The sequence below is a fragment of the Cladophialophora yegresii genome (assembly GCF_000585515.1).
Source record: "Cladophialophora yegresii CBS 114405 chromosome Unknown aczIN-supercont1.5, whole genome shotgun sequence".
Classification (NCBI taxonomy): Eukaryota; Fungi; Ascomycota; class Eurotiomycetes; order Chaetothyriales; family Herpotrichiellaceae; genus Cladophialophora; species Cladophialophora yegresii.
In genome coordinates, this window is record NW_006913049.1 from 1623782 (window position 1) to 1650563 (window position 26782).

Here is a 26782-nt window from a genome sequence, read left to right on the forward strand (position 1 = left end):
GGCTAGGAGATCGACGGACGACAGGTTGTCGCCAATGCGAAATTGTGATGCTTCAAACTCGGTATATCAAGAGGTGGCAGAGGGCACACAGCTGGACCATGAGCCTCTCCGCCCCTTGAACTGGCCAGATTCTGAAGGTCTCGTCAACTCGATTCTTTCTGCCGAGTTTACCACGCTCCCCAACCTGCAAGTCCTCCCTTCCCAGTCCATTGTCTGCGCTGCATCCGACCTCGAGTCAGACCCAGTCGCTTCATGTTTAACCTTCGACTCGAATCAAGACCATCTGCATGGTGGGAATCATGCAGTACACACGCCTCTTCATCAACTCCACGGTAGGTCGGTTCCCCAAACCTGAAACACCAATCACGCTACAGGTCTGGCGACGTTACGTCCACCGCCCAGAATCTGGGTCTGACCAGTGTTTTCCTTGACGGCTGCCTCCACATGTTCTTCACCCAATTCGCCCCGAACTTTCCTGCTGTCCACCGCTCAAGGTTCGTTTTCAAAGAATGGACTTCTGCGTTACTGCTCAATGCGATTGCCCTTGGATCCTTGTTTATGAGCAACAAGGACTGCATAGCAAAGGTGCGAGATGTGACTTCTGTAAGTTCTACAGCTAATCCCTGAAAGGGCGAGGTCCCGTGGCGCTTGGCGCACACTGCTGTGGATACGTCGGTGAGCGTAGTTAGCGCAATGTGCGACATTCCCTGAGATTTTGACTACTGATCGAGTGGTCGAGCCACATCCAACATCGTGGCCCCTACGATATCTGTCCTGGTATACAACTTGTTCTCACGGCTTTACTGGGTCAAGTCTATGCAACCCTTTTCCGAGTAGAAAGTCACTCCTTTCTGATGACATGATGCTGAAGGTGCAGAACATTAAACTCCGCAAGACAGCACAAGTGTTTCACAGTCTTGGGTTTTTCTGGGCACATGAAACCGGCATGTTCGATCTTGAAATCGAGAAAGACTGTGGGGTTCCTGCATCGGACCCCTCTGCAACTAAGGACGAACTTGGCGAAGACTGGAGAATGTGGGCCGCGAGAGAGACCCAGCTCCTGGCCTTGCTTGGTGAGCACGTCTCTAACAAGAGTGTGGTTGTTGAGATGATCTTTGCTGTTGCCATTTCTATATCGATCTGCCTAACACAACTCAAGACCATTATGTTCTTGACGCCCAGCTTTCAGACTGCACAAGCACTCCCTCCCAACGACACACATCACACTGCCTACCAGTACCTGCAAGCGATGCCGTATTCAGCGCTCACGACGCCGTGACTTGGAGAACGGAAATGTTGAACCGGAAAAGCGACCACGGCGTTTTTCCGAGATGTTCTGTTCTCTCTTCTCCGAGACTGTGCACGTCCGCCATCTGGGAACCTTGCTTTCCTCGTTCACAGCCTCGGTATTACTCGAGGGTATCAAGGCCTTATCAGCGGAGCGAATAGCATCTGCCCCAGAGGTGATTGGAATACCCTCCGAACGTGATATTTCCCGTGCTTTGGCAAAATCGCACGCGTTCGTGGCTCGAAGCAGGTCTCTCTCCTCTGTTGAAAAAGACCTCGCCCTGTTACGGTGGCATAATATCTGCCTGCATATGGTTGTGGACCTGAATGCTATGTGTCGAGCATTGTTTCAGAAGTACAATATCAACCGGCACATCATCGGAGCCCGGAGAGTGCCACCATTGGGTCTATCTTTCTGGGTCTCTACCAGTCGAGCACGCCTTGGGCTGCTCCACGCCTTCAGCATCTACGGCATAATTATTACAGAATCTCCCAATTGTACAAACGCAAAGGATACATGTACCCATAGCAGTTTTCAGCGCCGCCATGGTGTACTCCGCGTTCCTCCTGGGCGGTGTTTCGACCGTCAGTCTCCCAGACATTGAAAGTTGGGACAGTGTCGTCCTCATCGAGCTTGACACGGCTCTAGACAACGAGAAATCCGACCCTGACTATGAGGTTCGACACTACCTCAATGCGAGGTTGCATAAGCGCGGGAGGTGCATAAATCTCCTGTACGACATGAACCTTTTCTCGAGGACTCTGAAGACTCTCGAGGAGCTCTGGGGTGTTTCGTCCGAGATGCACCGTGTTCCGAAGAACTATCGCTACGCTATACTTAGACACACTCGACTGAGATAAGCGGCCATCTGGAGGTTCTACACAAGACTGCAAAGCACCAATGAACGCTTATTCTTGAGCCTCTGCAAGGTCAGTACGGAGTATTCTGGTGGAATGGCCCCGTGCGCGCACCTCCGTTTTCTCCGCCGCTTCTGCGCTGACGCCGGCACAGGTCTCCACCAAAACTTAGTTTACTTCTCCGCTGGTACAGTAATTCTCCCCACGAATTCCCCGTGTGTACGCTTGGGTGTTAAAGGGAACTCGAGCTACCACTGTTGGACATTCTCAATGAAAACGAATCGAACCTCACCGCTCGCTGCCTCGTGACAACTCAGTTCCTGATATGGGCATCTCCTTGTTCAGTCCCCAAACCAATGCCGGCCTCAATCAGCCTCTTGCTGTGTCGGTGGAGACCTCTTGCAGTGTCCCAGTCGTGATTATCGGTGGCGGGCCCACAGGCCTGACTCAAGCCCATCTCTTGTCCCACCTCGGAGGCAAGTACACCCAGGCTCTACAGAGGAGGTCTCGCAACTGACCATATAAGTGAGATGTCTGCTAGTAGAGAGATACCCCGAGAGACTTGGAGCGCCCAAAGCGCATGCACTCTCACCTCGATCTCTCGAGCTGTTGCGACAATTTCACCTGGACGTGAAGAAGATACGTCAGCTAGGAACGAGGAGACGTGATGCATTCTGGGTCAACTTCCTTACGAATCTCAGTGGTCAACAAGTGGGAGTCCTACCGTACGAGCGTATGGACGTTGACGTGCTGGAACATACTCCAGAGGTCTGTCACCCACCGTGTCCATTACCGACTTGTGACTGATGAGCGAAGATGATCCTCAATATCCCGCAGCCAGTGTTCGAGGAATTCGTCACGGATGTACTCGTCAAGGATCCTGGGGTGGATCTCCGCAAGGGTGTCTCCTTCGTATCATTAGAACAGGTCCGTGTGCGACAGCACCTCTGAATCCCCGAATCTGCTCCTCACGTCGCAGGACCCGGAAGGAGTGACAACAACGGTGGAGGAAGGAGCTACCGGACTCCGATTCCAGATAAGATCGAGATACCTTATCGCTTGTGACGGTGCAAGAAGTAGGGTACGCACGATCTTGGGGATCGAGAGTGATGGAGAAGATTCGTGTAAGAGCATCCTAACGAGCCAGCAGTCGAGACTGACGGGGCCGCAGATGAGACTATGATGACCATCCACTTCAAGGCCGATCTTCGACCTATCGTAGGAGAACGAGTTGGTATGCTACATTGGATAATGGATCCCCTGGCCTCGGGGTAAGGAATCCCATATCCTGCGCTCTCGAGATACAGTGTAGGGATGCTGACAACGGCGCAGATTCATCATTGCATATGAGCTTTCTGGGAATGCGGTCTTGATCAGCAACTTCAATGTCAGTTACTGCCAAATATGGTGGGGCTATTGTCTGACGCATTGCTCCAGCCTAACCTGCACCCGGTCGAGAGCTGGAATCAAGAGCTGTGCCGCAAGGTCGTCGTTAGTGCGCTTGGGGTAGATGTCCCCCTCGACATTCTTTCGTACCGACCGTGGCTGCTCAGCCGAAAGGTGGCAAGGTCGTACAGAAAAGGAAACGTCTTCTTGTAAGTTGCATTATGCAAGGTATATTCAGCCGCCTAACAACAAGTCAGAGCTGGAGATGCCGCTCATTCATTCCCGCCAACCGGTGGTCTTGGGCTCAACTGTGAGTGTTCTCTGGAACCTGTGCTTCCCTAACCGAGCCACATGGGCAAGTTTGTCCTGTTGCAGGCTCTCCGTACTAACAATAGAGTAGCCGGTTTGGCTGATGCCCACAATCTAGCCTACAAGATTGCATTCGTCCTCAAAGGCCAGGCGGAAGACAGTCTCCTTGATACTTACGAGACAGAAAGACGACCTGTCGCAATCGTCAACTCAATGCAAAGCGTGAAAAATGGGAAGCAGATCTTTGCCCTGCTCAAAACACTGGGAATCGGTGAGGACGTGGTGACGGCTAGAAGAAACCTATATGCGAACATCAAGGATCCGGAGAAATTGAAAGCCATCGCGTTGGGCGTTGAGGGACAAAGAGAACACTTTGACAACGTGCCAACATCATAGGCTCTTCTAAGATGAATGACGCTGACTAGTCGATAGCTTGAACTCCACATAGGGTATGTGTACGGCAGTAACACGGTCCCGCCACACGCCTCGAGGTATACGCCGAAGTTCCAGGTTGGTGCAAGGCTGCCGCATGCTTGGGTACGGCTGCCACGCAGCGCGCTGAAGCCGGTTGATGTCTCGTATGTGGAAGAGTTCTCGCCGAAAGACGTCGAATTACGTCAATACAGTACCCTGGACCTGTGCGCGTTCGACAGATTCACGCTCATTGGGCGATTTGAGGTTCCGGGGGTCAAGACATGCGTACCACGAAAGGATTTCGACGTCGTGGGAGAGGCTGGGCAACAGTGGTCGAAAGGTGCTGGCTTGCTGGATGGAGGAGGTCTGCTTGTCCGTCCTGATCAGCACATTCTGATGCTGTTGGACGCCAATACCAAAGTGGAAGACGTGGAGTTGTGTCTGAAACAACATCTGCATGGTTAGACCACGGCGGAAAGATAGAGTAGACGCATAGATTTTCGAATGTCTTTCTCGCGACAGTTGGTTTAGCCATCTCGTTCATTCGGGTGGCTGCGTGGCAGAACAGGGTGGCCGACGCCCTGTAGTTGATCTTCCGGGCGAAGGTTTAGCAGCTCGGGCGACGACTGTGTCTCTAACTCGGAGCCTTTGGGGCTCGGAACTCCTTCCTTCCAGAAGAGAGACTGCCGAAGTCTTAAGTAAGCGCGCCTAGAACCTGTGCCTGTTACCCTGATAGGCCGCGCACTGGACACCTAGGTGATTTCTAGTCCCGCCCCGTCGCTAGAATACGTCAATATTTCAAAAGTGACACTCTGTTTTCCATTTCCTATATTAAGGCGGAGACCAATAAATGTTTCCCACTGGCCATGCTGGATGCTGCTCCAACTTTGCGCTGTTCATCAAGTCAGGAAAGACACAGCAAACAGCTCCGGCTGGTCCGCAGGCTGTGGTTTAGCCGAAGTTCAACACCCCCAACCATGACCACCCCTCTCGACGAGGGTGTACCATACCTACTCATATGTGGGTATTTGATCGTGTCCATCAGCCAGCACACGAATTAGTTTACCTAAGGGTCCTCGATATGGCCAGCAGCACGGACACCGATCACTATGGGATTAACTGGCGGTCTTGACTAGGCCATTTCGTGTAAGCCCTGGCGTTCAGTTGCCCTCGCCACGTTATGTCAGCGCCCCGATATCAAACCGCCAGTGTCAAAATCTCACACGAACGAGATCTATACCAACAAACCTCGCTGCTTGTCGAGATTCCAACATCCGGGCAACTCTGGTTCAGAAATGATATTGTGACTAGCTATATTTAGGCTTGTACATCAACCTGAATCAATATTTACGGCATCCATGGCGTGGAAGGCTGGGACCGCAGCCCGCGAAACCGCCCAGCTGCAACGACGGTGTGGTCGACTGGCAGCAGCGTTGGCTCGAGCTTACAACTGTGATATAAGAAGGACACGTCCTGATTAGGGATGTTCTCACTACAGAAGTTACAGAACAAGCACTCTCTCTGCTCGGGCTGGAAATCACGGCTATCGATTCAGCTCGCCAGAATGTCGAGCCTAACAAGAACTTCGCAACATCTTGCCGCGGTGTTCGCGTGCTTTTATTTCCTAAAAGGTGCGACAGGTATCGTCGACAGCACCCCGTGCGATCGCCTAACGAAGCCAACCATCCCCGGCGCGACTGTGATATCAATACAATCGCAGCATTTGCCGAACACGTCGGTGCTCGCGAGTCCTCCGCTCCTAAACATCAACGTAACCGGACTCGACATCTGCAATGTCGATGTCGTCCTCTCGCATCAGAGCTCCAATGATACCGTCAAGGTCAAAGTGTGGTTGCCCTCCGCTGGATGGAACGGACGCTTTCTCGGGACCGGCGGCAGCGGCTACGCGGCAGGGTTCTTTGAGCTCAGTCTTGCTCCCGTGGTGGCACTGGGCTACGCTGCCGCTTCGACCGATGCAGGACTGGCAGGCGATCCTTACTCTCCAGCGGCATGGGCTCTGGATGCACAGGGCAACGTGAACAGCGACCTCCTGCTGAACTTTGCGTCGAGGTCCGTCCACGACATGGCAGTGGCCGGCAAAGCCATTGCAACACAGTACTACGGCAAGAAACCACATCATTCGTACTGGAACGGCTGCTCCACGGGCGGAAGACAAGGCCTGATGGCCGCGCAGACCCACCCAGAAGACTTTGACGGGATTGTCGCAGGGGCGCCCGCCATCGACTGGGCAAGGTATGTCATTGCGGAACAGTGGCCTCAAGTCGTCATGCGGGAAGAGGGGTTCCACTCTGGCAGGTGCTTGCTGCAGGCCTTCACGAACGCGAGCATATCGGCGTGCGATTCCCTAGACGGCCTCACCGACGGCATCATTTCAAACCCCCGGTCGTGTAAGTTCGATCCTTACACAATGGTCGGGTGGGACTTTCAATGCGAGGACGGGCAAAAAGAAACAGTCACTCCCAAGATTGCCTCTATGCTAGCCAAGATCGTCGCCGGCCCGAAAGGACTGGCAGTCACACACAAATACGCCCTGAACGCCGGAGCCGCGCTGGACAGTCTCGCCAACACGACAACAGACAGCGACGGCAACACCATCGGATACCCTTTCTTCGTCAACGACGCATGGATCAGATATTTTGTGAAAAAGGACCCCGGCTTCGACACAACAACCGTAGGCTACGCCTCGTTCGCGCAGCTGTTCAACGCATCGCAGCGCGAATACGGCGCCCTCATCGGAGGCTATAACCCCGATTTGTCGCGTTTTCGGGCCGCGGGAGGGAAAGCCATCGTCGGGCATGGCGAGGCCGATCAGCTCATCTTCCCAGCTGGGACCGTGGAGTACCATCGCATGGTTGAACGGGTCGTCGGGCGTGGCAATGCGTCCTCAGTGGCGGGCTTCTATCGCACGTTTCTCGCCCCGGGAGTCGATCATTGCGGAGCAGGTGCATTGACTGGCGCATCACCAGGCGCTGTGCCCGTCGATCCCCTTGCCGCGGTGGTGGCGTGGGTTGAGAACGGGATCGCGCCGGATGTGCTGGACGCGAGGATCCAGAGCGTGAGAGATGATGGGGCTGTCGTGACGAAGACGCGGAATCTGTGTCCTTTCCCGCTGAGGTCACGGTATCGGGGCGGTGATGCGGTGGCAGAGGGTAGTTACGTCTGTGCTTGAGGTTGCGGGGTGAGATTGAAGCTGTTGCATCTTTGACACATAGTCCGTGTATGTTGGAGAACAACAGTCAAGACCTTGCCCTGTCCTCGACCATTGATACTCTATGCCCGATAGCTTAAAGATGCGCTGGTCTTCCGAGGTTACAGTGTTTATGGGCAGAACAGAGTTGAGATCGCCTACCTATGTATCGAGAGCTGAGGTGCATGAGCCAAAGATGTAACCAGAGGAGATGTTGAATGAGAAGAGCAAGGAAGAGGCTCTTCAAGCATTCGTCCAATGTTGACTGTAACGACCGGGACACGCTACGGTGAAGGTCGAGTGAGGTTGGAGTCGGTTTTCGTTCACCGTGCACTCAGCACACACTCAGCACACACTCACCACGCCGTCATCGAGTAGGGTCATTATCGATGTTCCTTATGGTCAAATCATGTTCTATGATGTCTCCACGGCACAGTGACTTGCCTGCGTCTCAGCTCTATCTCCCCAACTCACGGGTAAGTGTCGGCATGGTTCCGAATCTAACCACTACTAACAAGTCTCTGCTAACTGCTTGGGCTGAAGCAAACTAGAGCGTGTACCCCGCATGCCCCCAAGTTAAACGCGACGTCTAAATGTCTTCGATCGTTCTTGATGAGTGGCGGTAATCGACTTTATCATATCCCGTGGATATCCTTGGGATTACCATCAGGAAAGCATCGCAGTCGGCCGAACAATTTCAAGCGCCGCCGCAGAGCCGCAAGCTGTTCGTGGGTCACACAGGCAGCCGACCGTCGTGGCCCCGTTGGAGACTCGAGACTCGGGGAAGAAACCCGATTGACAGCGCTTGAGGCGCCAGTATCATCCTTGGGCTGAGCTTCCGGGAGGCTGAACCGACCAGAGTCTCACAGCTGCCATCTCCTGCCTTCCTACAACTCCCCCCGTCGCTTGCGCGGTCAAGCTTCCCGCCAGGTGATGCGACTTGTCAACGCGCAAGCATGATCCGCCAGAACACCTATCCGACTGATCGGTCGGACGAGCTGCACTCCGCCGTGCACAACGGCAGGAGCCAGGTGCGTCGCCACAGCCCCCTTGAGCCGGAATGGACCCTATCCAAGAACGGCACGTCCGGGGCGGAGCAGCTGTCTGAGAACACCGATCCGCCCAGCAAACGACGACGCGTTGCGCTGGCTTGCACCGTCTGTCGAGGGCGGAAATCACGTGTAGGCCACCATCACCACTCCCTGGCACTCACATTGGAGTACGTGGCGCTAACTGGCTGGGGATCATCAGTGCGACGGCGCCCGACCCAAGTGCTCACTGTGCATCGAGCTCGGCTTCGAGTGTGTCTACCAGCAATCCTCCTCGTACTCGAATATCATTGTCGGCAAGGAGTAAGTTGGCCCGTCGGCCATGGCATTTCGCATTTTTCCCGCTTGCTGATTCGTCCGCCAGATACTTGTCGTCAATCGAGGACCGACTGAAATTGGCGGAAGACCGCCTCTCAGCGCTTGAGAGCCGCGACCACGCCGGCGTCGCTCAACATGCCGACGCTCCTGCTGCGACTGGTTCAACCGGACTGACCAATGGCACGTCCGGCCATACAGCTCAGCTGGACACTGCGTGCGTGCGGGATGACAGCGTGGATGATGCCGAGACCACTGAAGACCCTATCGACGGAATGGGCGCAGTCACTTTTGCCGAGGAAGAAGACTGCGCCTTCTTCGGTCCTTCGTCCAACATCGCCTTCCTCCGAAACGTGTCGCGAGCTGTGGCGAGGCTGACGAACGACAGCCAGCCATGGAGACCGTCCCCTGCAGAACGCAACTCGGTCGGATATACTGGAGGATTCGTCAATGCGTCTAGGCCAGCATCACCGGCTCCTACGCATCACGATCATATGCATGAAAAAGTCAACATTTATGCGCTGCCCACAGATTCCGTGGCTCGACAACTCCTGGCGTGGTACTTTAGTAACACTGGCGTATTGTTTCCCTACATCCACGAGCCGTCGTTCATGGCAACCTTCGAGCAGATGAGCAAGGACGAGTTCAGAGGCGTCAGGCGGACGTGGCTGGCTTTGCTTAACATGGTCTTTGCGCATGCCGCTGTCCATGCGCGAGACACCAGCACCACTCCCGGAAGTGTCGACTCGACTATTTTCAGAGCCGATGCCGAGTCGGAGATGTACTATAAGAGGGCTTACGGACTGTTCAATGAGAAGCCGCAGAATGGGGCAGGCGCCAGTGTCGAGCTCGGTTAGGATCCCCTCGATCTGTTGACTGTCTAAAGCTAATTGTACGCAGTGATACTTCTCCTCCTCATGGGCCAATACCTCCAAGGGACGCAGAAGTCCGTGCAAACATGGAAGATGCACGGCCTGGCCGTCCGAGCTGCCTTCCAGATCGGACTCCATTCAAGTGACTTGGGGAGGGAATTTCCCGCGATCGAGCAGGAGATCCGGAAACGGACATGGTTTGGCTGCATCATGCTGGATCGTACCTTGAGCATGACTTTCGGAAGACCGGCATCTATCCCTGACAGCTATGTCCAGCTTGACCTGCCCGTTGCATTTTCCGTGCTCAATGGTGGGATCACAGCTGCTGATAGGAAAGAGTCGTGGGACAGGAAAGAATCATTGAGCGTCGCTTTCTTCAATGGCACCGCGTAAGTCGAAGAGCCTCTTAGCGATCCCAAAACTGACTCTTTCCGATCGCAGCACTTTGTACAAAGTAATGTGCACCACCATCGATACCCTGTACGGGCAGAACCTGGCGTGCTCGTTCCAAGCCAATGCCGTCGACACCGTGGCCCTGGTCTACAAGATTGAGAACCAGCTCTCGGAATGGCAACGAGCCCTGCCGGCACACATGAGACTCATTGCCACTCAAGATATAATGCCCGAGCGGCTGCCCTCGGCAGAGACCTCGACCGACAATGCATGGCGGCAACTTCGGCTCCGATTCATCCTGACGCTGAGGTATACGAATGTCCGCATCCTTCTCCATCGCCCAGTGCTGGTGAAATTCCTTGAGGGTCTGAACAACCCGGTCGACAACCAGGATTTCTCCCTGCTGCAACAGATCGGCACAATCCACATCCAGATTGCGATCAGATCAGCCAAGGAGATCATCTGTCTTGTTCTCAACGCGTTGCAATCCGCCTCTGGCCGTGCGAAATGGGGTTTGTTAGGCGCCTGGTGGTTCTCACTATACTACAGTAGGTGCTGCTCTCCCGCTTTAGTGACTGCATCTAACCACATGCCATCCATAGCCTTCAACGCAGCCCTGGTATTAGGAGCTTGCGTCCTCGTCCAAGTCGATCAGAAGGCGTCCAGCAACGACCCAAGCATGTCCCTGCCCGACTCGACCGAGGACATGACTCTCCATCTCGGCATGGCGATCGAGGCTTTACGGCATCTCGACAACGACAACCGCATGATTGCGCGGTGTCGAGACTACCTAGAACAGTTCGTGCAGGTGGTCCACGCTTTAGGTAAGACACAGCGCTCTTCCACGCCGTTGTGTTCTCACTGAGACGTATCCCAGCTATTGCCCAGGGCCTCGTCCCCCAGCCAAACGACTGGCAAGGCCCGTTTCGGCAGAATCAGGGCCAGGGGCCCCAAAATCCGTATCCCCAGATGGCCGCTCAAGCGGGCGATTACGCGCTCCTTCATACGAATCCCGCGGTGGGCATGTTCAACGGCATGATTCCGAGTAACAAGCAGTCGCCGCTGGGGATGGAGTTGGGCGAGTTCATGCTTGATGGCGATCTCGAGTTCCTGAGCAGCCACTCGTTTGCGTACAACCGGGGGGCAGCGCAGTGAGAGGAAGACGTCAGTGTGAGGTATGGTTGGCTGGTGAGAAGAAGAGAAAGAAGTCAATGTCCACCATATGATCAGCTGGTGAGAAGAAGTACTCCGTAAGTGTTCAGATATAATTTGCAATTTAGAGGTCCAGCGACTCATCATCACTTGCTCACCTAGAAAGACCGGCGTGGCTACGGCTTGGATGAAACCGGCCGTTGTCAATGAGCCGTTTCGTATACATATATGATTATACCCAGATGGCAGGCGCGGTGAGACACCGAGGCCAAGCCATATTACTGTCCGGAACAACACTCCACCACTCATTCATCCGTGCATAGTCAGGTTAATTAGGCCGTATGGGTAAGCTGAAGCCAGGCTAATCCTGATACATATCTAACATCTATCATAGACAGCAATGTCATATCATACCGTATACCGTATCAGGTACTCCTGAGTATACAAATATCTACCTAGGCATCGACTGCTCTCCCTGCCGGTGCTCCCGCGCGTCAAGCCTCACAGCCCTTCTTCCGCCTCATCGCTCATGCTTTCCGGTACCGCGGCCTGAACCTCACGAAAAACTCCGACGGCTCCGGATCACCCAGGTTGAACACCTTCCAGTCCTTTGTCGGATCGGCGAGCTCGAGCTACACAAGGAGAAGCACAAGTCAGCGAGAGCCAGCAAGAGGCAGTCAGTAGCATCGAAGAATGATGACAAGACGACATGACAACGAAACACAACAACTCGACAAAACACGGACACGGGAGCATGATGTCGATCGCCCGGCCGAGCAAGTCGGTGCCAGACACTTAGACATGTCGGACCACCGTGTGAGACCCTAAATTCGTGCGTCTGCTTCTTCGTGCCTGATGATGTGATGTTGGGCCCGCCGTGTCGAAGCACAACACAACACAGTTTCCTCGCATATTGGTTCCAAATGTGACTTCGCTTTCGGGTTCGGTCCGGGCTCGACTTCACGTTCGCAACCACGCCCACCGGAAAAGCAAACGCAACCAACGCGAACAGTAGGGCAAAACTCACCGTGAAAACACGCAACACCGACGGAATCACCTTGAACAGCTCGAGAAACGCAATATTCTTCCCAATGCACGTGTTCGGCCCGGCGCCCCACACCAGCAGCGCCTTGTTCATGGCGGCCAGTTGCTCCGGCGACGCGTCCAGCCACCGCTGCGGCCGAAAGACTTCCACGTCGTCCCCGTAGGTCGGCTTGTGGCGGTGCATGATCCACGCGTTGCAGCTCACGATGATGCCGCCGGGGATGTACTCGCCCAGGATGTGCGCTCCTTCGGGCGGCGTGAGGCGCTCGATCAGCTGCATTCCCAAGCCCGGCCAGAGGCGGAAGATCTCCTTGAGCACGGCGTCGAGGAGGGGTAACTTTTGCGAGTCCGCGAAGGGGACGACGGAGGCATGGAATCCAACACCACTGCTTGCGTCTGCGAGTGGCTCGAAATGCGCATCGGTTTCTTCCACCAACGCCTTCATCACGGCCGGGTATTTCAGCAGGAAGTAGAACGTGGCGGCGAGCGTCGTGGCCACGGTGCCGGACCCTGCGTTGACCATGCTCAGTGTCAGGCCCAGCACGGCGCGGTCGTCGACGATGTCCGGGTTGTCGACTTTTGCTTGCAGGAATTTGGTGAGGAGGTCGACGCGCGTCTTGCCGTCGGCGTCGACGCCCTTGAAGGTGCGCTTCTTCTCGTCCATTTGGCGGAGCGCGATGGGGACGGTGGCCGTGACGCTGTTCCACAGGCCGAGGCGGCCGAGCCACATGAGGAGGGGGTTCTTCTTGAGAACCCGATCCAGCCAGGTTACGTTGTTGACCTGGAAGTAGGTGGCGGGTCAGTTATATTTCCTGGCTCTGCGTTCCGCGTTCCGCGTGCACTCACAATTGTGAAATATCGCAGAAACTCCGTCCGGGCCTCCACGATCCCAATGTGATCGTACCCGGCCTCTAATAACCCGTAGCTTTTGCCCATGGTCAACGCGCTCACGACGTCCAACGCAAAATACTTGGTCCATTCGGACATGTCGCAGATGCCGTCCGCGCCAGGCCGTCCTGCGAAGCGGGCGTCCAGTTGCGCGAGGAACGTCGCCACCGTGTCCGTGACGTAGGGTTCGTAGTTGACCAGCGTGCTGAGTGCGAATGCGTTGGCCACGGAGCGCCGCAGTTTGGCGTGGTAATGTCGGTCGGTGGTCGAGAAGATGTTGGGCACGGCGACGCCGCGGGAGACGCCCTGGCCCACTTTGTAGAAGTCGGACTGTCCTCTGCGTCAGTGGGGCTGCGTGTAGATGTGTGGATAGGGACCCAAGTAGGGATTATACAGAGATGGAGGCGGAGAGCCGGCAATCACATCTTCCGCAGACTCCCTCTCTGCGTGACCCTTCGGTACCTGACTTGCCTTGTTGAAATGCGTCATGTATATATCCTTGATGGCCTCCGGGTCGTTGAACAGCAACGTATTGGGACCGATGCGGATGATGCGTCCATACTTGGCCACCTTGGGGAAATAGCACATGTCGGTGTGGCGCAACCATTGCCAGAGACGCCAGAAGTTTGTGACTGACGCGACGAATGGGCCGGGGTACTTGTTCAGGCCCTTCTGGTAGCGGAAGCTGAGAACCCATGCCGTGAGAAGGGTCGTGGCCAGAGCAAAGTACGCCCATGGCGGAATGGTTGTCGAGTCGACGAGGAGCATGGTGGTTTCCAAAGGATCAATCTGTGGCGTGAAATAAAGAATCGCGCGGAGCGGCGGCGAGGTTAAAATACCCTCTGCTGAACGTCTCCCGAGTACAGTAAGCTGATTATGTTCCTCGATTCGATTCTGTTCCAGGGTCACAAGTCCATGCGTGGGTTGGACGCCGTGCCCAAAATAGACGAGATCCGGGGGCTCTGTGTGTTATCTCTCCTCTACCCGCTCCGTCATGCTAGGTTGAGAAAGTAAAAGACCAAGCTTCCACCGTGCATCTTAAGCATTGCGAGTCGGAAGTTCCCCGCCTCGATACAGAAATAAGGACCCAGTATTATGTTACCCAAAGCAGCCGGACCCTGTTCCTCCAGTGCCTGCTGGATGCAGTACCATAGGTCACGGAGTCACGGCATAGGCATGGGGCATGGGGAACGGGGCATGCGTGCGTGGTTCGCGATTGCTTGTGCATGCTTGGGCGCTCAGTTGCTGCTTGAGCGAAGTCGGCTCACGGCACCACGGCAAATGGCCAAATGATATGCATTGGAGCGTTTTGGGGAGTGGGAGCCGGGGAAAGGGCGGGAGACGTCGGCCGCTCGCCCCTGAGCTGAGCCGAGGCCAATTGTACAACATCGACCACTGATGACCATCAGCAACCGTGTAGTCCATACGAGCATGCCAGAGAAGAGTACGGGTTACAGAGTCCGAGGCAGGTTAACCGCATGAGTGGGCTATTGTGGCCTGTGGTAAGGATCATCTAATGGCCGAGCAGGTGATGACTAAGGAACGCGTCCGCGACACGGTCACCAACGATTACCCATACGATAGCGTGGACCTACCTGTCCACGGCATTCTTAAAATGTGAAAGTAGAGTGACTGGATTGAGAAGCATTTGAACTATCCCACCACAATGTCTTTTCTGAAAACACTACCGTCTCATTGCGATCATGCGTCGCCCACAGCCGCCCAGTCTGCTTCAAGGTCTGACTTCCACAGCCATGCCATCCGTGATTCTACCTTGTCCCGTACCACCGGCAGACGCTCCTCGAACGTCTTTCCCTCAAAGTCCGGCCCATCCATATCGTACACGGCAGCAGCCTGTCGCGACGTGACCTGGGCCTTTTGGGCTCGATGTACTCGCGCAGTCTGGTATTTCATCATATATTTCTCCAAGCCAACGCCCGGATTGTCAAGGTAGTCACGCACGGCAAATCCAAGGACGTTGGCGTCTTCGATCGACAGGCCGGCTCCGGAACCTGGGACAAATCATTAGCCATACACATTGGCAAACATCCTGCACGGAGGAGACAAACCCTGCATCGGCAACATTGCGTGTGCGGCGTCTCCGCTCAGAACCACCTTGCCATCCATGTAAACCCACTGGGACAGGACTTCTCGGTCGTTGATCTTCCACTCGCTGATGGTCGAGGGCATGGCTTGGATGATGCGCTGCACGGTCGGACACCATCCTGCGTATTCCTTCTCGATGGCCTCCCGGGGCGCCTCGCTCCTCCAACTCTCCTTCAGCCCCTGGAGCTCGCTTTCCGGCTTGGCCACGAACGCGACCACGTTCATCAGTCTGTTCTGCGACATGCCAAATGCGAGGAAGTGTTTGCCCGGGGCCAGCCAGGACAGCGTCCACGAAGAGTAAGGCCAATCATCTGCCACGACAGACATGGGGATAACTCCACGGAACGCGATGCGGCCCGAATAGACGGGCTTGTCGACGACGAACTGAGACCGCACGGCGCTGTGAATGCCATCGCAGCCAATGACGAGGTCAGCCGAGGCGGTGGTGCCATCAGCGAGATGGAGCGTGACAGTAGAGCCATGGTCCTGCTAAGCGTGAGATGCAGGTTCACGTTCGCAAGGTGTCGTTTGAGAGACAACGTACCTCCAGGTGAACCACCCTTTCATTCGTCTCCAGCGTCGCACAGTCCCTTTTCTTCACCTCGCTGTACAGGACGTCAAGGAACTCGGCGCGATGAAGCCATAGCTGCCGCACCTCCTCCTGCGACCCTCCCGTGTTGAATGCCGGGGCGTCCACAATCAATTCATCCGTGTCCCAGCGACGATTACTCCGGTGCACATTGGTGCGGTACCCCGAGATGGCATCCACGGCTTCCCACACCCCCAGCTTCTTCAACACCCTGCCTGCAGAGATGCCGATACTGACCCCAGCGCCAATCTCAGTGTAAGCATGCGCTTGCTCGTAGACGGTCACATTTCTTGCCGTCAGACCAGGACAGTACGTCCCAATGCTCAGTGCGGCTGAGAGTCCGCCTATGCCTCCGCCCACGATTGCGATGCGGAAGTCTGATCCTGCATTATTGGTGGAGGCATTATCTTCCCTGGCAGCGGGCATGTTGAACTCTCTTGGACAAAATGTGGTGGCGGGTGACCGCTGGCTGGCTGGGTCGATGGTTTTTTGGGTGGTGTGGTTTTCGGATAACTAGAATACACCACTATATCTTACATACACCCTAGGCAGATACACTAGGCTTCCCGGTACGTGATCATGAATCGAAACTCGGGCACTATGTATGAACCCTGCTGAGCCAAATTTGACTTGCACGCGTGCTTGCGGGTGCACCTAGATCTACAGCACGATGCGGTACAGTGCCCGAGGCCCGATACGATGGTGTATAATCCGCTGAGATCGATTTCCCAGTGATTGTGATGGACGAGGGGTGTGCCTGTCTCGAAGCTTGAGAACCGCCGCGGTGCCACCGGCTTGGGTTGGTGCGATCTTTGTACACATACGCGCGCTGTCATGACGGCGTGATGCACAGACCCATTGCGCTACCTCCTCTTCGCCGACAACGTCTGGCAAATCGGCCCCATACTTAAATTACATACTACACGTTTCCTCGGACCGGCGTGATGGCGTGAAGGTGGTGGGCGGGGTTAGAACGGCCCCGCACAGCTCGCAGCGCGGATGAGCTTGAGTTGAGCTTGAGTTGAGCCTGACTTTCTATTCACTTACTAGTCACTGGCTACTCACTGAATCCTGACTCAGAGAATGCAAACGAAGATGGACGCACGATTCGACTCCAAGACATATGTCTGTGTCGCTGTACGTTGATTCTAGGGGTATGATCTGAAGTGTTGTCGGTTCGAGCTGTCCAAAGAGTCTTCGTCATCCTGCTTAACGGTGTCGCCGGTTTCTTCCACAATTCTGATGCTCTCGATGCGAGCCATCATTCATTGACGCCCTATCAATGCTTGAGGTCCTCTTATATCCACGCTCGTGGTTTGTTGACACGGACGACGGTCTAGTGCAGGTGGCAAGGTTACCGCGTGTTTTCAACTTGTTGAAGAGCCCTTCAGCCGCCCATACCCTCCACTTGAGCGAAGCAATCCACTCGACCTCGTATTATTTCTGGCGGTCTATGCGCGATTTAAGCAGCACCATCAGAGGAGTAATGCTTTGCTTGGGTCCCAGGATGACTGCTGGGTGGATCGGCAGCCTCAATTTACCTACACCAATGACTCGTGTCTACACCTGACGGCTTATCAGACTGGATGACTTGCGCGATGAACTGGTTGTCTCACGGGCTGTTCGCTTTTCTTAGTCATCTTGTTCAGGTTAGTTTGATGTATTAGGTGGCACAGTTGCTTGCTTGGCACGCCTGATTGGTGATCAGACTGTGGCTGGGTAATTCGGCATCAAACTATCAGAACGAGACCAAAAAAGGTAGAGATTACATGGACGGCGCTCAGAGAGGCAACATGACAAATAAATCCCAGACTACTCTGCATACCAGTCTCCTGCTCAGTACGCGCCTTGTATACTGACGGACATCATACCCATGCCTCATTACCAGACGAGATCCTGCGAACCGCCAACTCACTACTGTACTAGCAAGAACTCGGCAAAGCCGTCGGAACTGGCACCCTTCGTGGCGGACGACTCCATCAAATATTATTCGGTGGTCCCCTATGTCCAATCTCGACTCTGCGTTTCAGATCGTCTTCTGGTTCGCCTCCCCTGAGCCGGGCGATGTAGTCCTCAGGATCAAAGTCCGTCCCGATGGGATTCGCAGCAAACTCTGCACTTGACATGAAAGCAGTTGCCGCATCGGAAGTGTCGAAGTTGTCCACCTGCGTCTCCAACATGTTTCCTTCGGGGTCTTTGTAGTAGATCGAGTTGGTCGGCCCATGGTTGACACACCAGACCGGTAAGATGCCCTTTGCTTTCCGCTGACGGTATGCTAGGAGGAGATCTGTCAACGCCGGGAAGGTGAAGGCGATGTGGTGCAAGCCCGCACTGTTGGCGACCTTGGGCGTCGTGTCAGGAATGCCAACCAGCGCGACGCGGTGGTGTTCATCGTCGTAGGTAATGAAACACAAGAAGTCATTTCCGTACACGACATGGCCGCCTAGAAAGCTAAAGCACCTATTAGCACTCAACGGCCAGGCACGACATTCTCGGCTCGCCCTTGGGTGACATACGTGGTGTAGAAGTCGACCATCTCCTTGAGCTTCTGCGTGCGCAAGACGACGTGAGCCAACACCGACGGGCTCAAGACCGTGTCGCCAGGAGCGTCGAAGTCGACATTCGGGCCCATGGATCCCATGATGATGAAGTCTTCTGCAATTTCTACTTGGATGAGGGAGACTTCTTGTCGACCGACTTGAACACTCACAATGGCGGAGCACTCGGGCCTGATATACGGTGTGCTTCGACTTCTAAGGCGCCCAGTACAGCCTTTGGTTGCTCCATACTTCTGGAAATGCTATACGAGCCGGCACGCCTCATATGCCCGTTTCCGGCTTCCGGATACCCCGCCTTTTGGGCTGGGCAGGCCTCTCAAGGGTCCAGCACGTGAACTCAAATGGCTTTTGCTTCGCCACGGTTCCAGCAGAGTGGCCATACGATCAATGCGGGATTTATCTGGACCGCGCCTCTGTACGGCTTCGGCTCCATCAACATCTCCTTCAATCAACCGTTCTAAGGCATAGCTGGATCTTACGAATCCGGGACTTCCTGATGTCAGTTTAGCCACATCAGCAATTTGGGAGCTCGCTCAATGAGTCAGGTGACTTGTCGGCCGACTTGAGCGGACGTCGGACCGAGAGATTCGAGCGTGAGCGACTCTTAGCAACTCGCTGGCGTATGGTGTGAAAACATTGGTCCAATGATGTTTGCAGAAATGTGTGAAGGACGCACAGGAGTGTCCCTGCTGTTGAATCGTGCCTGCAGTAATCAAATATGACAACCGCCTTACTTGCTTCGCCAGTTGTTGCTGTCATTCAGCTCGCCATTCCTTTATCAAGAATTGCTGACTGATCACGGAGTACCACCTTCGACAAGAGCATACAAATTGCACCGTTTCGCTCAATGGACGCTCTGGGTGCCTATCGTCTCGTACCCGCAGCATCAATTTCGGCCTCCATCAATCTTGGGCGAGCCGCACGGGCTTGCCATCCGGACATTGATGACACAAAAACTTACATCGTGGGTGCGAGGAAGTGCACATCAAGTATCCCCTGGCGTGGTGCGTGACAAGTAACCGAGAGAAGGTGGCGCCCGACACACGAAGCCACACTCTATTCCTGGTCCAGCGCAAGCAACCATCAATCCTTCTATGTGCGCCGCTTAAAGCCCACAGGAGTCATCGACTGTGCGGTGCGTCTCGGACTCTTCATCGGGAAGGCCCTGCCTCATCCTGCATGTTGTCTGCACCGCTGCTCGAATAATGAGATCGCCAAGTTGAGGCACGCGTATTGACGCTACTCCAGCCTAGGAAAGCGAGGTATTCCGCAAGTTGTGATGCAAACACAAAGTGCAAAACAGCCGAAGAGACTTCGGAAGAGCAATCGAAGAATAACATGGATGCTGACACATGGCCCCAGCATTCGACCAGGGAGCCCGACTCCGCACCACCGACAGGCTGTCCTTGAGTACGAGTACCACACTGTGAAGGGTGATCTTCCCGAGCTTCTACAGACAGCCGCAATATAGCTGACGCTGTTCAAGGTCGCGCAATCTTGGACCAGCCTGCATAAGTGACCACCGCAAATATACCTGTTCAGGCTAGACGCGTAGGCCGCAGATGCATCACCCCCTTGAGGTGAAAGAGGCACTCCTCCTCGACAAATCGATACCATTTCTCTGGAGTTGACGCTGTGATAGCCTCGAAACGAAGCACTCGGGTTTTAGCTCGTGGCCTACCAGGCGCCACTTGCCGGCCCCAGTGCTGCATTGTCCGCTCGATGCCATCGTCACGTCAGGTATGGTTCGAGAAGACGATGCAACACGCGTTCTCTCCTGATCATGGAGGGCTCGGAAGGAGCAACAATCCTGCTACCATTGGTGGAAATCGCTCCCCGTCGCGGAGTATCTCATTACCGGCATTTGCCCTCCGCAAAATGCACCAAAATGCTTCGATGTGCGGATGAGAGGAGTATAAAGGTATAAGATTGCATTGTTCGGTCACTCATCTTGCCAATGTCTTCCCTGGATCCTCAAGCCGACAACTCGATGAACACGTCTCAACATGGCTCTTCCTATGTTTCCCAGGATCTGTAAGTCAGTCTGGTCGGAGAATGGCTGTGCCTTCGCGTCGTTCAGCCATCGCTATGTTGCCGATGGCACATGCGAATGGCGATTCGCAGATTTTCCCTTCTCCTTCGGATTGAATGCGACAGCAGGCCGATGAAGTTATTACGACCCTTGCCAGGAACCAGGAGAAGGGCAATGTCACGACCCGCGTTTAGTTGCTAAGTAGGAGGAAATCACGACCACGCTGGCTGCCAAAAGAAGTGCTCCGGCCGTTTGGCGCAAGATCGTGGTCAACGTCATTAGAAGCGGAACCTCACCTGCTTCACCGTCCAGACATGGCAGCAAAACAGCGGCGCTAACGTCATGACGTCCTGTGGTAAGTCATTGGCAGTTGCGGATGTGATTCTAGGCTTGGGATCCAGCGAGCACATGGTTGACCGAACATGAAAGCCATGCAATTTTGTAGCGCGGGGAATGTAGTCCGTAGTGGACGAGGATAGATTGCGGGGTTCGCTGGGCATGCGGGCGAGGTGCCTGAGCTAAGTTCCTTCGGGACGCCCAGGCGCGGAGGTGCACCTAGAAGGCTAGAAGCGCCCAGATCCAAGCCCTAAGCCCTGAGCCCCAAGCCCTAATGTGCAACACGCCTAGCCCTCTCGCTCGGTTAGAGGCATCTGCCTGCTGTGCCCTGCATTTCCTCCATCCAGTGACGCTGCTTGATTCTTTCTGCGCTTTTCAACCACGTTTCACACAGCTGTAAGTAGTCTCTGCTCTTAGCCCATCAACCCATAAATGCTGCTGCTAAAATGATCCGACGCCTCAATAGACGAGCCCAACATGAAAAATGGGCCCCAAGAAGGCCATGCGCCGCCGGACTCCGGCCTCTGCGCCGTGTCCCGAATGTGGTCGTGCATTCTCGCGCAACGACAGCTTGAGTCGCCATCTCAAGACGCATCTCAACCACGCGGAACAGCGACCCTTCCACCGCATCATCAATGAGAAGTTCCGCGCTTGCAATCGCTGCCGACAATCTAAAACTCGGTGTACCGGCAGTACACCCTGTTCCCGATGTGAGCAGTTGAACGAGGAATGTTCTTACGACCAGAGTTTCGCGCATGGTTCGCTTTCCGCCGCCATCTCGTCCACGGCCGAATCTGTCTCTGAAAGACTCGGGATGACCACTTCACCACCGTCACCGCCTTCGCATCTATCTAGGAAGGGGGACCAGATGATGGACCCAGCTCCACAAGACGACACCGAAAGCCCACGCCTCGAGGCCAATGAAGACACTCCACTGGTCGTCTCCTCACCCAAGGGCACAGCTTCAATGCTGCATCTCGCTCTGTCATCAAGTCCTGAAGCTCCATTAGGATCGTTCAATGATGGCAAGGACCTTTCCGGCATTCCGTCGACATATGTGTCGCCGACGTTTCACATCCTCGATCCCTACAGCTACAAGCTGCCCTCCATCGCCGACTCTCGGGAAGCACTCACGCCCAGTAGCCAGGCATTCGTTCTCTGCAAGTACCCTGTGCTTCAATACCTCTCACCTTTTCTGGACAAGGAGTTTGGAAGCGGACTGGCCTGTGACCTTCTGGATACATACTTCTCGAGCGCCTTCCTTAGCCGTATGCACCCCACGTGTCATCACATTCACAACTTCATCCTCCGTAAGATTGACGTTCTCGATCCTCATCAACCTCGCCAAACTCACCCAGCGCTCCTGGGCAGCATGCTCTTCGTGGCTGTAAGTCTCCCTTGCCACACGTAGATGAGACCTCCATGATCATATTCTGCTCTGCTGACACGATACCTACTGATGGAATTGTCTAGGCCTTCAGCGACAAAGGCCTATCACTATTCAACGGGCCCGAGGAAAAGGATCGAGTTTGCAAGTATCTGAGCTTGCTCACATATCGGCTGCTCAATCCTTCCCGGTATGAACCGCTCTTGAGACAGGAGGACCTGGGGCTACCCTTGCCTTTCGGGTCGGATTCAGGGTGGAGCAACGACGACTTGCGTCGAGCTTTGGAGATGCAAGTCACAGCACTCCCGATCTCCTGGGGCGTGGATTATATCATGGCTTTGATTCACGTTTCGTCGGTTATCTCTGGCAGTGAAAAGAAGGCTGCGTCCATTCGATGGTAAGGCATTCGGCAGCATTTTGGTCGTCCCATGTCCTTAATCCCGGCGCAATTGTCTGACAGCCGCTAGGTGGAACGTCGCCTTCAATCTCGCAAGGGACCTGAAGCTGAATGAGGAAGTCAAGTCGCCGATGATGCCGCACGACGCACCGCATGGACTCGCCAGCCTAAACTGCAAGTGCTCTTTGAGCCAGCACTCTGAAGGAGACTTCTTGAATGAAGCCCATCGCGAGGAACGACGTCGCACCTGGTGGCTTCTGTTCCTGATGGACCGGCATCTGGCCCTTTGTTATAACAGGAGTCTCGCCTTACTGGAGGCCGAATGCCGTGATCTCTTGCTACCCCTGGACGATGTCACCTGGCAATCTGGCGCTCAACCACACAGTCATGGCACTAGCCCCGACGGACCTCGGTGTATGCTGCTGCCGTCCGGAAAAGGACGATTGCGCGGGCCGCCAAAGACTTGTTCGGGAGTAGGGTTATTCGAATTCTTTTTGCCTCTCATGGTTCATTGCGGAACTCTGTTGGACCTGAATAGGTCCCGTCTGCATCCCGTCCTGTCGGGCGCTACCATTTGGAGCTCACAGGAACGCGAGATCCTGCATGAACTTGACCAGTTCCAGGTGACCTTGGACCATGTGACAGGTGGACCCTTCATGGAGAATGCTGCGGACAAAGATAACGGTTGGCAACCTCTCACTGCGGATGCAGATGATTCCGAAACCACGCATATCGCCATGACCGTAGCTGGTTACGCGACGCATATTGTCAATGTGCTGCGGATCCTTGTCGGGTCAAAATGTGAGTGACTTGTCTTCGTTACTCTCTGATTTGTCTCGGTACTCTAGCTCAAAGTGGGCATGCAGAGACTCCAGTTCAAACGCACTGTTGCTTGGTACAATAGATTTATCGCTGACAGCATCTTATAGGGGATCCTATCTATCTCTTCGAGGATGCAGATTTCTGGACCTCGTCGTTAGGCTTTAAGGACTCCATGTCACGCACCATGGCTGCCTCGGAATGTGTCAAAGGGATCTTGGAGTGCGACCCGGACATCAGCTTCATGCCATACTTCTTCGGTATTCAACTCCTCCACGGCAGCCTTCTCCTCTTGCTGGTAGCATATCGTCTCCAAGCCGACTCTGGTGCCGCCATCTTGGCTGCTTGCGAGGCCGTGATAAGAGCAACTGAAGCTTGCTTTGTCACGCTCCCAACCGACTATCAGGTAAGTTCAAGGCATAGTCTTGCTCTTCCCAGCTCGTGGTATGCGATATGTCGTTATGAACTAACGTCACAACAGCGGCAATTTCGAAACGTCCTGCGATCAGCAACAGCCCTGGCAAGAGGCCGAAGAAGCAACCCGCTCGACACGCAGAAACAATTGACCTTTGTGCTTGCAAGGTACAGATGGTCGAGGAATGGAGCCGGCCTTGCTCGATGAAGTCGACTGGTATCCTGTCCACTTGCATGCGCCACTGGGCATGCGGCTGAGATAATTGCGATGATGTTGCATCTCCGCGACAAACTGGGCTCTGCAAACCCAAGCTATCTGCCCACTGGAGAAAACTGTTCGAAGGACAGAAGTTATTTTCCTGATCATCAGTCATGAAATTTCGCCTTCAGAGATGTCGCCGGTGTAGCCACAAAGCCACGGTAATGAAAGGTCCCGCTCCTCGATGTGACACCTTTCCACAGCCTCACGTTGATAATGACCAGGAGTTTCTGGCCTGCGTTGTCTCTGAGAAGTTGCAGGTTCTCGCGCGGCACCAAAAGACCACTAAGCCCAAGCTAAAATGTCTTGTTCACAATCGGGCTGGTTTCGGGCTGGTCTGGCTGACTTGGCGAGGCTGGCAGGCCTATCAACGCGCCGTTGCAAACAGGCGACACCAAAATTGGCTACAAGATACGAGCTTGTGTCGCAAACCCCTTTCTTCCCCAAGGCGACGACCTCTGGCAACAAATACCGACTTGTCGTGCTCGGCAGGTCTTGTAGCATCGGCTCCTGTCACTCACCGTGCAGTTAATGCCACTTGGGCCGACTGCATTGATTACCAATATTGCACAAGATGCCGTCCCTCGCACGAAAATCGATCAAGTTTATGAGGGATGTCTACAACATTGCCGCGAACCCGGATGGCAGTTCAGTCCCAGCAATGCCAGCGCATTCGCAAGGCTTTCAACCAAGCCAAGGTCTTTCTGGTCAGTTCACACAGACATACGCTCATCAACGTCCTCCGCTACCATCCAATCCAACATATCCCGCCAACTCATCGTATGGCTACTCTTATGGGGGACCTCAACAGTCACAGCCGCCTCAGCCTTACGCTTCGTGGAATGTTCCTCCAACACCAGTATCGCCTCTATCATCACAGCCGGAACACACCTTTCTGACAACCACCAACAGCTCATCGAACAGCATCCCAGCATTCGTGTTGCCTCTCTCGCCACCAGCTTCTGTATCTCCGTCAACTCCGCAGCTGTATCACGATCAGCAGCAATTCGCTGTCTCTCCGCCGCCACTTCCACAAAGGCCGTCACTACATGGACATTCTCCCTCGTGGCAAGGCTCTTCAGAACCCGTGTGGCAGAGCCAATCTCAATTAGACACGCCGATAACTGGCCACAACGCGCATGAGTATAACCAGACTCCGCAACAGTCGATCCAACCGCTTTGGAATGCTCAGCATACACGCCATGGTTCTTACCACGGACACGCGGAAGCCGAGAGCACGAGACCATCGCCCCCTCCACTACCACCGAGGATGCAGACTCATAACCCAGATCGTGTGCCAGTGCCTGATCAATGGGCATCTGTACCCCATTCGACCAGCTGGCCATATCCCAGCCATGAAAGCTATTTGTCGGCACCGAATCTGTCTAGCACAACCCAACTTAATGCCCCAGAATGTCATGAAATGGCCGCGGACTCCATTTCAGGTCAACCACCAGTTCCCCAGCACCAACATGCCGACATTTCCAGCCTTGCAGAACTGCCAGAACTGCCAGGTACGGATCAAGGTCGTATAACGCCACCACCGTCGAGGTTTGACACGCATCCTGCATCAATAGGATCTCCAGCGGGCAATGCGGTGGAACTTCCCGCATCACCTATCCGACGAACAAGTCGTCAACCCACACATCAAAGCCATATATCGAGACCACATTCGCAAGGACACACTATCCCAGTTGCTGAAGAACTCGAGTCCACACCCACACCCACTTCTGCGCCTGCACCGTTGGCACTATCGCACAGGGACTTGGGCGTCGCGCTGCCTCCCTCGACGCTCAAGACTCCGGCTTACCTGTCGCTCTCTCAGAGTCGACACTCCGACAGTGACACTGGCACTGGCACCACAATGCCGTCACCCACGCCACCATCTCCACAGACACCACCTTCCAATTCTCCATGTCCCGATGAACCGCCCGATCGGGGCCATCTCCAGCCTAATGCCTCAGTAAATGAGCGCAGTCGTAGGGGTAGTGGTAGCTGTGCAGCTGACCGGACCGGCGGAAGGAGACGTGCCGCCACGACCGCGACGTTGCCGTATCCCGAGGATCATGGCCCGGTCGTGATGCCTTTGCATCTTGACTTCACCAACACAGAGTTGAACAGGCAGGGTGCGATGGTTGGGGGAACGGTTATGGAATGAGAGGTTTTCGCATGTGGCTGTGGTTATCATGGGTGATTAGACTCGACGCAGCGTATCGTATCATCATACTGTATGGATTTTGGCATATCATGTCATGTCATGCCTTTTACACCACTGGCTTGTCCTATTGTTCTCATCACATCTGTTACTGTAGATGGATTGCGAAAATCCTGTAGATCAGTGAGTGATATCTGCCCTCTAAGCAGGGGCTCATGATTCATTCGCATGATCCATGGATCACGACATGTAATGTATGATGGATATTGTCGGTTTTTTCATTACATTATCGCCCTGAGAGTTTACGACAGTTAGGGTTACAGGGTCTGTCACGGGGCGACCTCTAATTAGTTCCGGCCGACAACGTAACGAATTCCCTGGACACTGGATCCGAGTCGGATGGTGGCCGGCGGGCGACCAGAAAGGAAGAGCGTCGACTGATCGTCGATATCTCGTACAGCGATATGTATATGCATATATATATATATATACACTATATCACCCCCGAACTGTGCTTTATCCCTTCCCTTTTTCGTTCAGGAAAGGGAGCGAGGC

General features: G+C 54.6%; 10 protein-coding genes across 10 annotated transcripts; 7 read left to right on the forward strand and 3 right to left on the reverse strand.

The window, feature by feature from the left end:
• Positions 1–862: 862 nt before the first annotated feature.
• Positions 863–1279, forward strand: A1O7_07307 (uncharacterized protein; the record flags this gene model as incomplete). Its single annotated transcript, XM_007761307.1, has 1 exon — positions 863–1279. One exon carries the CDS (start codon positions 863–865, stop codon positions 1277–1279), a length of 417 nt encoding a protein of 138 aa, XP_007759497.1.
• A 554-nt stretch (positions 1280–1833) lies between these two features.
• A1O7_07308 (uncharacterized protein) lies at positions 1834–2148 on the forward strand (the record flags this gene model as incomplete). The annotated part of the gene is made up of 1 exon (XM_007761308.1): positions 1834–2148. One exon carries the CDS (start codon positions 1834–1836, stop codon positions 2146–2148), a length of 315 nt encoding a protein of 104 aa, XP_007759498.1.
• An 813-nt stretch (positions 2149–2961) lies between these two features.
• A1O7_07309 (uncharacterized protein) lies at positions 2962–4719 on the forward strand (the record flags this gene model as incomplete). The annotated part of the gene is made up of 8 exons (XM_007761309.1): positions 2962–3072; positions 3125–3269; positions 3317–3416; positions 3478–3532; positions 3583–3740; positions 3789–3841; positions 3932–4221; positions 4273–4719. The coding sequence occupies 8 exons, from the start codon at positions 2962–2964 to the stop codon at positions 4717–4719; spliced, it is 1359 nt and encodes a 452-aa protein (XP_007759499.1).
• A 1099-nt stretch (positions 4720–5818) lies between these two features.
• A1O7_07310 (uncharacterized protein) lies at positions 5819–7444 on the forward strand (the record flags this gene model as incomplete). Its single annotated transcript, XM_007761310.1, has 1 exon — positions 5819–7444. One exon carries the CDS (start codon positions 5819–5821, stop codon positions 7442–7444), a length of 1626 nt encoding a protein of 541 aa, XP_007759500.1.
• A 974-nt stretch (positions 7445–8418) lies between these two features.
• A1O7_07311 (uncharacterized protein) lies at positions 8419–11246 on the forward strand (the record flags this gene model as incomplete). Its single annotated transcript, XM_007761311.1, has 7 exons — positions 8419–8643; positions 8714–8814; positions 8876–9678; positions 9727–10087; positions 10140–10639; positions 10694–10915; positions 10969–11246. The coding sequence occupies 7 exons, from the start codon at positions 8419–8421 to the stop codon at positions 11244–11246; spliced, it is 2490 nt and encodes an 829-aa protein (XP_007759501.1).
• Positions 11247–11770: 524 nt separating this feature from the next.
• A1O7_07312 (uncharacterized protein) lies at positions 11771–13943 on the reverse strand (the record flags this gene model as incomplete). The annotated part of the gene is made up of 4 exons (XM_007761312.1): positions 11771–11875; positions 12271–13068; positions 13134–13510; positions 13643–13943. 4 exons carry the CDS (start codon positions 13941–13943, stop codon positions 11771–11773), a joined length of 1581 nt encoding a protein of 526 aa, XP_007759502.1.
• Positions 13944–14876: 933 nt separating this feature from the next.
• A1O7_07313 (uncharacterized protein) lies at positions 14877–16296 on the reverse strand (the record flags this gene model as incomplete). The annotated part of the gene is made up of 3 exons (XM_007761313.1): positions 14877–15187; positions 15245–15767; positions 15826–16296. 3 exons carry the CDS (start codon positions 16294–16296, stop codon positions 14877–14879), a joined length of 1305 nt encoding a protein of 434 aa, XP_007759503.1.
• Positions 16297–17849: 1553 nt separating this feature from the next.
• A1O7_07314 (uncharacterized protein) lies at positions 17850–18511 on the reverse strand (the record flags this gene model as incomplete). The annotated part of the gene is made up of 2 exons (XM_007761314.1): positions 17850–18321; positions 18387–18511. 2 exons carry the CDS (start codon positions 18509–18511, stop codon positions 17850–17852), a joined length of 597 nt encoding a protein of 198 aa, XP_007759504.1.
• Positions 18512–21280: 2769 nt separating this feature from the next.
• Positions 21281–24021, forward strand: A1O7_07315 (uncharacterized protein; the record flags this gene model as incomplete). The annotated part of the gene is made up of 5 exons (XM_007761315.1): positions 21281–22183; positions 22270–22580; positions 22651–23381; positions 23510–23805; positions 23881–24021. 5 exons carry the CDS (start codon positions 21281–21283, stop codon positions 24019–24021), a joined length of 2382 nt encoding a protein of 793 aa, XP_007759505.1.
• Positions 24022–24646: 625 nt separating this feature from the next.
• Positions 24647–26169, forward strand: A1O7_07316 (uncharacterized protein; the record flags this gene model as incomplete). Its single annotated transcript, XM_007761316.1, has 2 exons — positions 24647–26035; positions 26095–26169. The coding sequence occupies 2 exons, from the start codon at positions 24647–24649 to the stop codon at positions 26167–26169; spliced, it is 1464 nt and encodes a 487-aa protein (XP_007759506.1).
• Between the last annotated feature and the right edge of the window lie 613 nt (positions 26170–26782).